This window comes from Ailuropoda melanoleuca, chromosome 4 (genome assembly GCF_002007445.2).
Source record: "Ailuropoda melanoleuca isolate Jingjing chromosome 4, ASM200744v2, whole genome shotgun sequence".
Taxonomy (NCBI): Eukaryota; Metazoa; Chordata; class Mammalia; order Carnivora; family Ursidae; genus Ailuropoda; species Ailuropoda melanoleuca.
In genome coordinates this window covers 133,150,172-133,166,444 of record NC_048221.1, presented here as the reverse complement: position 1 = coordinate 133,166,444, position 16,273 = coordinate 133,150,172, and the positions used below count along the sequence as shown (strand labels likewise).

General features: G+C 37.5%; 1 protein-coding gene across 2 annotated transcripts in view; it reads right to left on the bottom strand.

Moving 5' to 3' along the window:
* Nucleotides 1-16,273, bottom strand: part of NBAS (NBAS subunit of NRZ tethering complex) — a 336,415-nt gene that overhangs the window by 218,736 nt on the left and 101,406 nt on the right. For both annotated transcript variants that reach the window (XM_034659882.1, XM_034659883.1), the window contains one exon: nt 255-338. In XM_034659882.1, the coding sequence (XP_034515773.1) occupies nt 255-338 (84 nt within the window). The remainder of the gene's footprint in view (nt 1-254; nt 339-16,273) is intronic.

Below are 16,273 nucleotides of genomic sequence, written 5' to 3'. Positions count from 1 at the left end.
TACTTTAAAAAGAAAAGAGTCAGTGTATCAGGATCATTTTTTAGAGTATTTACTTTGTAGTATTTAATATTCTTCCATTAAAAAAACTGTAATGCAACTGAGTAAAAGCAAGTCAAGTGTTTACAACAACTCCACTCAAACTCTCAAATCAGGGACTATCAAGTACACGGGCACCTACCACACACCACTTGGACAGGGTCTTCTACTCACCCGTCCCGGAGAAATGAAGGTCCCTCGCACAGGCTCACCCTTACCTGCACTCCAGCTCCTCGCACCAATCTTTATCTCGGTGTTTGTGTTCATGCCAAGGAATGAGCACCAAGGAGTCACCATTATAGCTTAAATTTAAAAAAAAAAAAAAAAAAACAACCAAAAAACAAAACAAAGCAAAAATACATAAGCATTTAAAATACATATTAGCTCAATGACTGGCTACACAAGGAACATCATGCAAAAAGTATTTCTATAATGTTAAATCTCCTTTCCTGCTTATGGTATATTAAGCGGTACATGCTATATACAATATGTAAATGGAAAATACCAAATTGTTGATTTCTCTTCAATCAGAAAATGGTTCAAGAAGAAAAGGGTATTATTTCAAAACTAAAAATTTGGCAAGGAACTAAAGGACAGCATGGGTGTGTGTTCACTCACATATTCTAAAACATCTATCAAGAGCCTAAATTTTATGTTGTTATTATCAACATAAATGGCCCCTTGCTCTCAAAAAGCCTACAGTCTAATTTCCTGTGGTCATAGAAATGTTCTATAACTATGCTCTCCACTATAGTAACCAGGGGCTATGCGCACATGTATTAAGCACTTGAAATATGGCTAAGAGAACTTTAATTTTAATTAGTGTTAATTAAAATTTAAATAGCCATATAAAATTTAATTTAAATTTAAATAGTGGCTACTGTACATGACAGCACAGACCTGGAGGACAGGTCATTATTATTAAGAGGGAATAAATGGTTTTGCAGGTTAAAAATAACACTAAATGATCAAAAGGTACAGATTTTCAGTTAGAAGATAAACAGTACTAGGGATGTAATGGACATGATGACTAGAGTTAACCCTGCCGCATGATACATGGGAAAACTGTTAGGTCAGCAATCCTAGGAGTCCTCATCACAAAGAGGAAATTTTTTTTTTCTTTTTCACTTTCTTCCCTTTATATTTTATCTATAGGGGATGACGGAGGTTAGCTGAACCTATAATCATTTCACAATGTATGGAAATAAAACCATCATTCTGTGTGCCTTCAATTTACACAGGGATGATGTCATTTATTTCTCAGTAAAACTGGAAAGAAAGCACACCACTAAAAAAATGAAGAGGAGAACTAAGAAAGGGAAAAAATTTGGCCTGACTGGACGGAATTAAGAATAAATTCAGAAAGAGCACTGAGGTACAGACAGTTGAGTATGGTAACAGAGCAGAGCACCATGCCGCACATCGCTGCCTCGCACCTAGCCCTGCGGTCTTTGACACGTGATTTTCCAGAGCGAAACACTCCAACCGTTACCTTGAAGGTCCCTTTTAGCTCTAATATTCCATAAACCCATGACAACATTTGAAACATTCTGAATGAAGACAAAAATTTTAAGAGCAAATTTCAATTACTCTGCTTTATAGTTCAGTGAAACATTTTCTCTCGTGTTTGAGTATTAATAGTTGCAATTTTCTAAAATTTAGCATAGCCCCAGGGAAAGGACTGCACTTTCTTGTAATAATAGGCTGTATTTTGCACTTTCTTCTCTTACGAGGTTATGTAACGTGCCTTGCACAAGAAACACTTCGTAAACATTTGAATATTATGTCGATGAAGGGATTAGTCCCCAGGTACAAGGTAACAGGAGCCCACTGGGCAGTTTCAGGTAAAGACAGAAGCTGAAAGCTCTGAGAACGGGCAGTGCTGTCTGTCAATCAACAGTGTCCCCATCAGATGATTATTACTGGCCCAAATTATCCAAAGCAAAAGATTCCCGTTAGATACAGACAAGAAGAAATGTATTATACCCTATTTTACAAACACAGTATTTTACCCACTTTGCAGCTGGCATGCAACGTCCTTGCCAACTGTGTACCAGAGATTGATTTTTGAAGGCATGTGAATTCATATGTTTAAATTTCTGTGGCACATGTATGATTATTTAGCATAGATGCCACAATCACACTATTTCACTTGTCACCAAATAAAAAACTATTTTATTTCCCTCTTTGTCAATAACTAATACTTTATCACAGGCTACTGAAATGGAAAGTAAAGAAGAACATGGAGATACAATGATGATGATAATGTTCACTCTTCCAACATAAGAATAAATTAAAGCAGTGAATTGAGGAACAAGGAAGAAAAAAAAAACGAACAAACGATTACTGCCTTTTCTAATTAAAGCAGACATGGTTCCACAGCTACACAAAACGCTTTCTAAAAGAATTTCAAAAAAATGTATCGCAAGTTGAGATTTGTACTTTCTACACAAAGTACGTATTAGACACAAGGGTTATTACTGAAATGATTAATAGTGGCATGGGACCCTCAGCAAAATAATATTCATTTGGTATGTAAAGACTAGAAAGCTATAAAACTTTGTTAAGCTTCACTGAAACAGAAATGGGTATGAAAACATACCTGTTTTTATGAAACCACGTATTAAAGACAAGTTCTGCTCAGAGGTACACTCCAAAAGGTAGGCCTGAAGAGTCCTGGGGTAATAAAGTATTCTTGCTGCATTTTCAAGGCAAACCACAACTAAATGTTTCTAAATGTGCTCATCACCGCTGATTTAGTAATAGTACTACTTGTACTATTAGTAGATCTGCAATGATCGGCAGCAATTATCTTTAACATTTATTGTTCTCTTACTATGGACTAGACAGGATGAAATGTGTTTAACATACAATACCTCATTTAGTCCTACCAATCTAATATAACTGGTGATAGGACCTTCCTCATATTATAATGGGAAAACTGAGGCCTAAGTTAACTTGCCCATCCTCATAAAACTAATAATTGACAGCGCCAGGATTTCAACACAACCAGTTAGAATCCAAAACTTAGACTTCTAGCTAGCACACACCTCTAGAGAGGGCAAAGGGCTACAATCTAGCCCCAACCACAAATCCATCCTTTCTCATTTCTACCATTCCCTTGCTTCATACCTGAAAGCCACCAGGCAAAACGTGTAGGAGGCTGGAAGGGGGTCATTTGAGCCTTCCCGAAATTTAACTCAGACAACCCAATAAGGGGTATATAACTTACATGTATATAAGGGGTATATAAGTTACATATATATTTTAAAGTACAATATAAAACCAAACTCAATACCAGTAGCTTACTAATATGATGAAACTAACTTCTACCAAATATGGCTGGGCTTTAGGTCTGATCACCAACACTTACATAAAAGCAAAAAAACAAAAACTTTCTTTCAGCTCTTTTCTTTTCTTACAGGATGTTTCTGCAAAGCAAACTATTTTAAAACAACTTTTAGGAGTTAAAAATACTTGCTATAAAAATACAGTAATTTCTTGATCATGCTTCAAATAACTGCATTTCAAAAACAGGATCTCCTCCCTACCCAGAATATAAATTCTTTGAGGGCAGAATTTTTGTTTGTTTTGTCTACTGCCATATCCTCAATACCTAAAATAGTGCCTGGCATTTCACAGACTCTAAAATAATCTGTCAACTGAATTATTAAATGAAAGCACGAAGTTTTTTTTCAAGTGAACACTGTCAACTATACTCAATTTTTTTTTTTCAAAAAGTGCTCTCATGAGTATCACAGAAATTCGAATTTGGAATAAGGCAATGAAAGGGGACAATCTGTTCATAAGATTGCCAGATATGCCAAGGAAGTACATATAGATACGGAATCTGCAGGTCTGAGAGTGAGAACGAAACGCTTTCCTAATATAGACCAGTACGCTGATGAAAGAGTAAGCTACACCAGTAATGGTGCACATCTAATTTAGGTAGAGGGACATGTCATGTTCTAGCTCAGGTTGGAAAAACAGCTCAGAATACTTATTTCCGTAAATCTCACCATTCTTAACGCTTGAAAATAACTAATTGGTTCTATCATTACCTCTCTAAAAATGCCCAGATTTTAGCTACTTATTCTTTCATAAGGTAAGCAGAGTGATAGCATGTACAATAAAATTCAAAGAAAACCTTTTTCATTAATTCTATTAGTCACGTAAATCAGTCAATGGGCTAGGTGAAACTGTGGTTCACAAAAAACATAGAAAACACACTGCTTCCTTCTGAAGAACTGTAGAAAGTCTGGGGAGTTTGCAAAAGTTCCACTCTGAATCTAAAGTTCCACAAACACAAAATATTTACATATACTTTGTTTCATCTTTGCCTTTTATTGTTTCTGCTTGGCGTAAGAAGTCTTAAGACTTAAAGGCATCATCCCCCACTAAAAAAGGAAAGTACAGGGTAAACTTAAATGATCTCTTTACAAAATAATGGCTGCTTAATTTTAAGATTCTTTATATTAGAACCCTGTTAATTGTTTTATTCCAAACAATAAACTTTGCTGGTTTCATCTGAAGGTAACATTTATCTGTCAGCAGGAAAGGAATGAATATTACAAGTTCCATTATGTTTGACTATTCTCTCGCCAATTATTTCTCACACTAAATTTAAATGTTTTATTTCAAAGAAATTTTATCAAGAATAAACTTGTAGAAAGTTCTTTTGTTCGTGTTCTATGCCGTGGAAACAAAAGGCAAAACAGACTGTGCATTACTAATAATTGCCACCTTTTATGCGCTGGTTTTAAGATGTGGAGTTATATTTATTTCTATTATTTAGCATAGAAGAAAATGTTCTGGTAAATAAAGGACAAGAAATAATAATAACGTGAGCCCACATGTATAACTACACTGTGGTTACCATTACCGAACAAATCACACTGGTCTGAAACTCAGTGGGAAACCAATCAAAAAACTGTCATCAGTCAGAAAGCCAGGCTGGAAAAAAGCTATCTAAATGCCTCACTCAGAGTTATCTTCTGGACAAACAGGATTCACTCTCATTGATATATGACACAAAAATAATAGCAGATTAAGGAGTTATTTTGAAACTTAACCCGTATTCTGGGATGTTAGCAATGTAAACGAGAGACCAGAGTGAAAATACCACCTGCAGGACTTGGGCTCTCCTCCCCTGTCCCATTAGTAAAACAGAAGGAATAACAATATTAAGCTCATTTGGATTTGGGGAGAATCAAGTTAGCACATCTAAAGACCTTAGAGTAGTACCTGATATCTAATAAGTGTTCAACTATCATAAAAAGCATCATTATATTCCTAACACCAGCAAGAAGGTTTTCATGGGGAGTAAAACACAAGATACATGTAACTGCGTGACATTTCAAGATCTACTTTATGCTAAATAGTAAAATAATATAATGATTATGTTTACAAATACCTAACAACTGCAATAAACTCTGTTGACCCCAAGCTGAATATATGGCTCCTGGCCAACACAATAAGCGGTAATAAGAAGTGATGAGCTGATTTATGGGGTAGAACTAAGCAACAATATCTACAAGGCATCATCTCTCTCCCAAATGCTTAAAACAAAATTTGAAAATAAGTATTTTACCATAAGCAACGGATGATCTGACTATTTCTGAGGAGGACAACTTAGCAAAATCATTAAAGTTTAAGGGAAAGCCACAAACCCCAAAGGAAAATTATTCCGAAAAGCTAAGTGAGAAAGGCTACTCTTCACCAAGGTGCCTGCTGTCAACAAAACAAGGGGCAACAGATGACTACAGAGGTCAGTGATTGAAAAAATTGACCCTTACACATCACCTGTCCCTTTGAGAGAGGACGCTAATTCCGAAGAACAGGCACTCAAGGTCCTCAGAACAATGAAGAATACTTATGTTTGCTACAAGGAAGCTACTGGGGGAAAAAAGGCATCTTCAAACCCAAATTAAATGGCATGTACTTCAATAAGAATAAGCTAAAATAGACAACATTTTTTTTAAAATCCCCAAAACATTTATGTAGTAATTTTTACATTCAGCATGTGGTGTTACACACAAAAAAATTTTATAAATTTTTTTAAATTTCTGTCATGATTTTCATATTTATAATACTACACCTATGGAAAATAGGGGTGAATTAAAACTGGTGAATTATAACTTTCATTTATAACATAAACTCAACTAGTTTATGAGTAGTTTCAGAGATGCCAGTATGTCATTCAGGACGGGAGAACACAAATTCAATAGGACAATACTGAAAGATCTGAGGTCTAAGAGTCAACTAAGCATCGAAGAGGACTATTTCACATGGGGGAAGCTCAAAACTCATGTGCCAACCACCATCCAGGGAAGTAACATAAGAGAAAGAGTCAATTTCACTCCCTGTTTTGTTACTTAGACTGAATAGCAGCAAAACTCTTTTATTTCATACTACTTAAAAATAATAAGACCCTAATGAATCTCCTTTGGTCTATTAATTAAACCAGCAAAACCTTCCAGGACAAAGATAAAAGTATATGACTTCTGAATTTATCAACTACAAAACTAATGAAATATACCAAAATGTTTATGAATTGTTTCAATGTACTTTACAAACCCTGACCCGATATAAAGTTATAATGCTAACAGAGTTTGAACCAAAGGATTAGAGAGGAAAACAAGAATTTTTTGTCTTCCTTTTACTCATATAACTAAAGAAAACAGCAAAATAATGCCTATGAAGATCTCAAGACACAGGAAGTGTGATTTCCCCACCATCACCCTTCAAGATCCCGTATATTCCTGCCTCTAGACCTGCACTGAATGGGCATTTCACACACAGCACTTCCTCTGTGTGAGCACAAATACAAAGTTCCAAGCGATATATATACACATATGTAAATTCAGCAGTCCTGAGAGACAGCCATTATCTCTCTCCTTTTACAGGAAAGAAAACAGTGGCAATGCAAAGTCACACAACTAAAAAGCTGCAGCTGGGATCTGAACCCAGACAGCCTGGTTCTAGAACCTGACTTACTGAGCGAATGAATAAATGATCAGTAGGAACACATCCACTAATATTCCCTTCATTCTAATATCAAAGCTCTCAAAAACAAACAACAACAACAAAAAACCTTTTAAGAACTGAAAAGATTTAATCAAGATATAAACCTTGGTGAACCACATGAGAAATTGTTCAACATCACTAATCATCAAGGAAATGCAAATCAAAACCACAATCAGGTACCATCTGACACCTGTCAGAATGGCTAGAACCAAAAAGACAAAAAGTAACAAGTGTTGGTAAGTATGTGGAGAAAAAAGAACCATCATGCACTGTTGGTGAGAATGTAAATGGGTGTAGTCAATGTGGAAAACAAAATGGAGGTTCCTCAAAACCGTATGATCCAATAATTCCACTGCTGGATACTTACACAAAGAAAATAAAAACACTAATTTGAAAAGATACATGCACCCCTATGTTTACTGCAGCATTATTTACAATAGCCAAGATATGGAAGTAGCCCAAGCGTCCATCAATAGATGAATGGATAAAGATGTGGTATACATATATACAGTGGAATATTACTCAGCCATAAAAAAGGTTGAGATCTCAACATTTGTGACAACATGGATGGACCTCTTAGAAGGTATTATGCTAAGGGAAATAAGTCAGACAAAGACAAATACCAAATGATTTCACTTACATGTGGAATCTAAAAACCAAATGAGTAAACAAACAAAAAGCAGAAACAGAGCACTTTGTGTTACATGCAACTGATGAATTATTGAACTCTACATCTGAAACTAATGATGGACTGTATGTTGGCTAATTTAATTTAAATGAAAAACAAAACCCATAAACACAGAGAATTGATGGTTACCAGAGGGCAGGTGAGTGGGGGGATGAGCAAAAGGGTGAAGAGTAGTGGGAGATATAACCTTCTGGTTACAGAATGAATAAGTCCCAGGAATAAAAGGCACAGTGTAGGGAATATAGTCGGTGGTATTACAATAACGTTGAATGATGACAGATGATAGCCACCCTTGTGGTGAGCATAGCATAAGGTATAGACTTGTAGAATCACTATGTTGTGAAACTAATTTGATGTTGAAACCAATCTGAAGCTAATATAACATTGTATGTCAACTATATTTCAACTTAAAAAAGAAAAAAAATTAATCTGAATAAATGAAAAATATAAAAGTCAACTAAGACACAGCTGAGACTGTGATCCTCCCGCAGCATTCACCTCACTGCTACTGTGATTATTTATTTGTACACAAGTGGTTCAGAGTGTTGGCACTTTACGCCCTCAGTATCCAACTTACAGAAGAGTCTCGGCAAAATGATTCAATCAAGTTAATGACTCAGCAAGCTCCTTTTAAAAAGGAAGCAATGTATTACTCTTTTCAAAAAAGCTCTTCAAAAAAAAAAATTACACTTCAGAAACAAAATTGTATAGTGGCAATAGGGAGAAAAAAATGTGGATTGAGATTATTTAAAACGAATTTTAAAAAATTATAAATTCAGCATCTTATAACCTCATCTAAATGGATAGAAAAGCAGTCTGATTCATGGCATGCATATTTACAATGTTGTCTTTAATTGGCTCAATCAATGTGGTGATCTTTAGAGGAAAAAACAATTGAAACCTTCTGTCACGTTCCTAGATAAAGGTTACCTGACTTTTTTCCACATTACTAAGCTTTGTGTGTATTTCTGTTACTTCTGGATGGTCCCCAACTTAGAATGGTTCGGTTTACAATTTTTTTTACTTTACAATGGCGTGAAAGGGATATGCATTCAGTAGAAACTATACTTTGAATTTTGAAGTTTGGTCTTTTCTTGGGTATGATACTGTCTCATGATGCCGGACAGCAGCAGTGAGCCACAGCTTCCGGTCACCCATGCGATCAACCACTAAGGATAAACACCCAATTTACTTACAACCCTTCTGTAATCATACAACCATCCTGTTTCTCACTTTCAGTACAGTATTCAATAAATTACATAAGACGTTCACCACTCTATTATAAAACAGGCTTTGTGTTAGATGACTTTGCCCAACTGTTGGCTAGTATTAAGTATTATGAACATGTTTAAGGCAGGCTAAGCTAGGACATTCAGTAGGTTAGGTGTATTAAATGCACTTTCGACTTAATATTTTCAACAATGGGTTTATCAGGATATAACCCCACGATAAAGCATGTAAGATATGTACAGTTATTTATTTGTGTCTTGCTCCTTTACTAAACTGTAAGCTCCTTCAAAGTTTGAGTCATTTTTATATCCTTAGGCAATACCTGGCATTCATTCAAACCCCGCTAAATACTTGACGGATAGCTGGACAAACTGAAGGACCGAGTATGAATAAATAAATAAATGAAAACAACCAGTACACCACAGGGCATGTGCAGCTCAAGATCAACAGGCTTTTTCTGTGGCTAAAGATTTAGACAATGTACTTTAGGGTTTGCTCAAATTTTTCTGATTTAAAACTTCTGAAACGGACTGTATAATCTCCTACTGTATACCCATGCCATTAGCAGCGCTGTGGATACTGTGTCCTGCAGGTGCCTCTGTGCCTGTGTATGAGCGTGCAGAAGCAAAGAAAAGTGAAAGGTCCCAAGCCTTAAATAAGCAAAGAACCACAGAAGGTGGTTGGCCCTAAGACCCTGCTGTACAAGTCTTTCTATAGCCTTTCCATCATGAGTTCTTTGGATCTAGGCCAAATTACACAGCAGACTAACAGACAATCACAACTAAAGAAACAAAAATCCCAGAAATGAAGACAGAGAGACTCTGATGTCAATTCCACAGGCTGTGGTTGGGAAGACAATGGTCTAAGTATCTGTGGTGCAAGTAATTCTAACACATCTCAACTGCTGATGAACAAAGTTAAACTAGAGATTGCAGGAAGAGAAAGCAAAGCATTAGAGAATTTGAAGGAAACGGGTCTAATATGTTTTAGTATAGATTCTTACTACCTAACAAACACTCATTCACACAATCAGAAACAAGAAGGACAGGAAGGGCACAGGAAGAGGAGAGGGAGTTGATGCTGGGATAAAAACAAGTTCCAGCTTATTCAAGAACAAGACGCTATATCAATTAAATAGCCCTATACCTACATTGCTAGATCACTTTCTAGAATTTTCAGATTAAAGAAAGCCACTACAGATTAATTTAACCCATTATAAATTAAGAAACCCACTTATCAACTTCACAGAGAAGCTAACCTTATAGTACACACACACACACACACACACACACACACACACACAGTGTGATTAAATACACAATGCATTATGGAAAAGAACAAAATATGTTCATAACAACAGGGATGGGAACTCAGCTAATGACATGAACAAACCTACATGCCTGGCATCCAGTAAAAAATACCAGGTATACAAAAAAGCAGGAAATTATGGCCCATAATCAGGAGAATTATCAATTTCTTAAACCAGACCAAGAAACACCAATAACATGACATAGAAATAGAAAACTTTTTAAAAGCCCAAACCTAACTCCTAGGAATGAAAACGCAGCAGGTCAGATGAAAACACACCAATGGCAGTAAGGGCAGAAACTGCAGAAGCAAAGAGTAGTCAGTTTACAAACACACAGTAATAGAAACTATCCAAAATGAAATGCAGAAAAAGACTGAAAAAAAACGAATTGTAGTAAGACAAGAGCAAGTGGCTCGCACACATGTAAGTGGTGGCCCAGGAGAGAGTGTGTGTACTGAGGAGGAGAAGTGAGGGGAGAAAAAAATACCGGAAGAAATAATTGGCCTGAATTTCCTAAATTTGGTGTAAATCCAAAGAAGTCAATAAACAGCAATGAGAATAAACCACATCAAGGTGCATCGTAATCCAAGAGCTCAAAACTAGTGACAGAGAAAATCTTAAAAACAAAGAAAATAAGACACATGATGTAAAGAGAAACAGTAAGGATGACAACCAGCCTCAAGGAGGACAAAGGAAGACGGAGGACAAAGGAAGACGACAGTGGAGTGAAACCTCTGAAGGACTAAAAGGATACAAGTGACAGCCTAGAATCCTATACTCAGCAAAAGTATTTCCAAAACAAAGGCAAAATAAAGCGTTCTTCAGGCATACAAAAGCAGAGAATACATCGCCAGCAGACTAGCCCTACAAGAGATGCCAAAGAAAGCCTTTCAACAGGACAAAATTGATACCAGATACAAATCTGGACCTACAAAAGGCAATGAACAGCAGCGGAAACAGTAACTACATGTGCCGATATAAAGCTCATTTTTTAATTTTTTAGAAAGTTACTGAGTAAAGCAAAAATGATAAAAATGTATTGTGGTGTTCATAACATATGTAAAAGTTAAATATAGGACAACAATCATTCAAAAGCCAGCAGGGGGAAAGATGGAAAAATACTGGGGTAAGGTTCTTACATTATACATGAAGTTCTACTGTATTATTTGAAGGTAGACTATCAGAAATTAAACACATATGCTGTAAACACTACAGCAACCACCAAAAGAAAGAAAAAAGGTATAGCTAATAATCCAATAAAGGAAATTAAATGGAATTAAAAGAGCCAATTCAAAAGGCGGCAGAAAAAGAGAAAAAGGCAAACAATGAATAAATGGAACAAATGATACACAAATACCCAGGTGTCATCTTTTAACTGAACCATACTGAGCTATGCATTATATATAAATAGCCAGAGCATGACAACATAAAGGCAGAGATTACCAGATTAAACAGCAAGATTCAATTACAGTTGACCCTTGAACAACACCGGTTTGAACTACGTAGGTCCATTTATATACAGATTTTTTTCTGGTAAGTACAATACAGTACAGCAACTGTTTTCTCTTCCTTATGATTCTTTAATAACATTTCATTTCCCTAGCTTACTTTATTGTAAGAATACAGTACATAATACATACAACATATGCGTTAATTGACTGTTTATATTATTGGTAAATTCCGGTCAACAGTAGGCTATTAGTAGTTAAGCTCTGAGGGAATCAAAAGTTACACATGTGTGGATTTTGGACTGCACAGGGGGTCAGTGCCCCTAACACCCACGTTGTTCAAGGATCAACTATATGTCATCTATAAAAAAACACGCTTTAAATATATAAAAAAAAAACCAAAATATCAATGTACATCCAGCATTAGAAAAGTATCCAATTTGAAAGACAGAAATCTGAGCTCTGTTCAGAGGTAAGAATAGTTATTTATGTTTTTCCAGAGATTACATATTAAAATAGTCCACACAAGCCACTCCATTTCTTTCAGACAAAAACTAAGTTGTGGCGTCAGAAGTCAGGGTAGTGGCTCTCTTGGATGAGGTGACTACAACAGGGTAAACAGGACAGGGTTTAAGGGATGCTGATAACGTTGTTCTTCAACTCGCTCACAAATTCACCAAATTGTACACTTAACAATTTGTTCATTTTCCTGTATATATAATTCAATACAAAGTGAAATTAAAAACTTTAAAATTGCATTCGAAATCAGGTTCACTAAGCAACTTCTTGATTAATAATTTGGAACCTCAGGGACCTGATACCAGGAGAAGGGTGCTCTCCCAGATGAGCAATCAGCAACAGTGTCATCAGGAGGGATATTCCCTATTATAATTTTATATTTTGTTCATTCATCAGTCTCTTGCAAGCCTACTTAATGCGCTTGAAACTAAAAGATATCTGTGACATGACATGCCTACCAACATGCACCAAGAACACTGGTGCTGCCACCATCCCCTCAGCTACTCTAACCACTACTGTGCACCGGATGCCACTGCCATGCTCGGAACACTGGCAGAGGACATCGCTCTTACGTTACTCAATTGTCACGATACCTCCACAATGTCCCCAACCCCCACATGAAGAACCTCAAGTTTAGAGAAGCAAAGTGACTTCCCAAATGTAACACAGCTAGCAAAGTATCAGAACCAGGACACACACCCATGTATTGACAAAATCCTTTGCTCTTCCCAGAGTAGCACCGTCCTACCGCATCTCTACATCAAACAGATGTCAATACCATGTCATGTGATCCCAACATTTACGTATGTCATGGAGTTTTTTTCCTACAGTTATTACATATAGTATCAAAACTTTTGGGATTAAAAATTGGGTACATATGAAGGTCAAAACATTTCTTAAAATAATGCATGGACTTTGTGTATGAAATACGAATTTGATTCTTAATAGAATTTTTCTTATTACAAATACAATATTTAAACAGGCTTGTCTATATCAGAAATTGGGAAAGTGTCTCACAGGGTTATTTATATGTTAATTAAATATAGTGTGATAAAGAGATTCACTGCTGTTACAGACAAGTATTTACATATTAATGAAATCTTGACTGGAAAAGACATTGTGTGATCAAGAATTATAGGGACTATTTCCCTAAGGTAATTCAACCATTCAGAAGATGTTATAATCTACTTAAGGATCACATGTTCAGAATTATTGGGCAGGGTACTTAAAGTCTGGAGGAAAATGAATAATGAAAGAAAAATCTCATCTCCATGAAAAGAGTATCATTTGGTACCACGAGGTAATGCTGAATTTAGTAACAGATTTTTAGGAGAGTGCATTAGTTTAAAAAAACAAGTACCCTCTCAAAGAGGTCTTAATTTCAAATAAAATTAGAAACTTTGAATCGCATTAAGCCATATTAGAAACATTTGACATTACATATACACTAAAATGACAGTGCAATTAAAATTATTTTTAAAATAACTCCCTATTTCAGCATATATTTCTACTAATGCCTCTCAAATTTTTTGCCCTGAAAGCAGGATAACAATCCCTTTTCTGTTTACCCCATAAACTTGCTGTGAGAATTACATGCAAAACATAAAATTAGTTTGTAAATTAAAAAAAAAAAAGTTCCATACTCAAAAAAGAGGAAATGAATAAATCAGTACACCTTCATTTCTTTAGTACTTCTCAGAGTACCAAATACATAATAAATATCAGTATCAACATACTTTCCAAAGCCCATAAAAAATACTCTAAAATAATATTCATTTCCACCTTCTTAATCAAAGAAATTGCCCTAAATGCATTTTGTTGCTTTACATAAATAGAAAGACAAGAACTAATTGAGTCAAGATCTAACATGCCCATAGTGCCAGGAGACAAGCAAACCAATTATCCCACTGCCAGCCCCAGACCCTGCTCCCAGACAGTTGAGGCGATTAGCTTTTCCTTTCTGATCCAAACACCAGGTTATTCTTGGATTCAGAAACTGCCAACATATTCCATTCTGTAAAATACTCTCTATACTCCTCTCACCACAGAAGGCTAAATACTTATTCCAAGCCCAAAATACAAACCAATTTATTGTTCTTTGTTCACAGCAGTTCAGAAATAAACTGCACATATGGGAATTGAATTTTGATTAGGTAACTAATCAACTTTTCAATTTTAAAGGGAAAAGAAACACTTTTATTTTTCTCCTGAGAATCAAACAAGTGAATGCAATGCCCCAATTTTTTCCATAATTATTTCATCATCCAGGCTACAGTTTAGGTGATATTTCTATTACAACAACAAAATTACAGTGGGAATGACCAATAGAATGACCAATAGAAACTGCTTTTTAACAATTTCAGAGAAGAAAAAAGAAATCTTTATGAACAGGAGTAGGCTACATAAAAACTTAAGGGAAAAACAGATTCCTGATTGTTCACTGGAAATCCGGTGCATTAATTCATTTCATTTCAACTAACAAATTCACCAGGAACATCTTTTGTCCAGGTGAAGACTGAGTGGGAACAACAACTTCATGTTAAAGAGTCAGATGGCTCTTTCCTCCTCAAATTTCCCAATATCAAGAATCACACTCAACTTTCAACGTCTAGAGCAAACCTAACCTCTTCCAAGAAGGCTTTCCTGATTTACCTCCTTTGTAACAGAAAGTAACCTCTCCCATCTCCAAACCTATCTACACTCATCCTATAACGTGTATTTTAATTGTATGATAGTTATATCTATACCTAACCTGCCTGATATCGTCCCTACGTAAAATAAATTCTAATTTATCTATGGAAAGGGACCACATCTGACTCACATCACACAATTTCAAATGACTCCTCCAACTTCTTTAAATTGTTCTTTCCATGAAAACAAAATAAGATAAGCAATACAGAAATGCTTTAATTTTTAAATCAGTTTCATAGGTACTTATGATTTGTTATAAATTTCACTTAAAAACGATTAAAATACAAAAATCAGCATCTGCGAGAGGAGGAGGTTAAGATGGCGGAGGAGTAGGGGACCCCTTTTTCAGCCGGTCCCCTGAGTTGAGCTGGATAGGTACGACCAGCAGGAATATCCACGGAATCAGCCTGAGACGCAGGAAGATACATCTGGATCTCTACAAATGAACATCTCCAGCGCTGAGTATCGAGGTACGAAGCGGGGAGCCGTGAAACCGCGCACAGATATCGGAAGCTAAACAGAAGGGGGAGGGAGCCGCCGTGTCAGGGCGCCGGGAAGCGGTAGCCACCTGCAAGGGGGAGCGGACAGACCGCGGACCCGCACGCTTGAGACAGCAGGCTGAGAAGGGAGCTCCGGGAGCCCACGCGGGGCGGCTGGCGGCTGGCGGGCCACCTGCACGGGGGAGCAGGCGGACTCGCGGACGGCACCCGCGAGACAACAGACTTAGAACGCGAGCTCCAGGAGCGCGCGCGCAGGGCGGCTGGCGGGCCACCTGCACCGGGGAGCGGGCGGACCGCGGACCCGCACTCTGGAAACGGCAGACTGAGTCCGTGAGCCGGGAGCGTGCACCACCAAGCATCTCACGGAGCTCCGGAGCTCCGGTGTGCTCACTGGATCGAGGCTGAGACCGGGAGCTCCGGGAGCGTCCGCGGGGCGGCTGGCGGCTGGAGGGCCACCTGCACGGGGGAGCAGGCGGACTCGCGGTCAGCACCCGTGAGACACCAGACTGAGACGGGGAGCTCCGGGAGCCCGCGCGGGGCGGCTGGCGGCTGGCGGCTGGCGGGGTTGGAAACACAAAGGACAGAGACGTGCCGGCCCTGGAAGTGAGGGCTGGGACGCCGGGTGTGGGGCGCACAGCCCGGGATGCTGCAGGGTTGAGCAGCACCAACAGAAACAGAGTTAAAGTGGCCAGAACATCAGTGGAGAACGATCCACGATCCCTCTCTTCTGAGACAGAGGCTGAATTTCAGCCCCCGCTGCTCTCTCAGAAGAGGCATAGCAAACCTCCAGGGAAAGCTGCCAGAGAACAAAAGCCAGGAAATACCG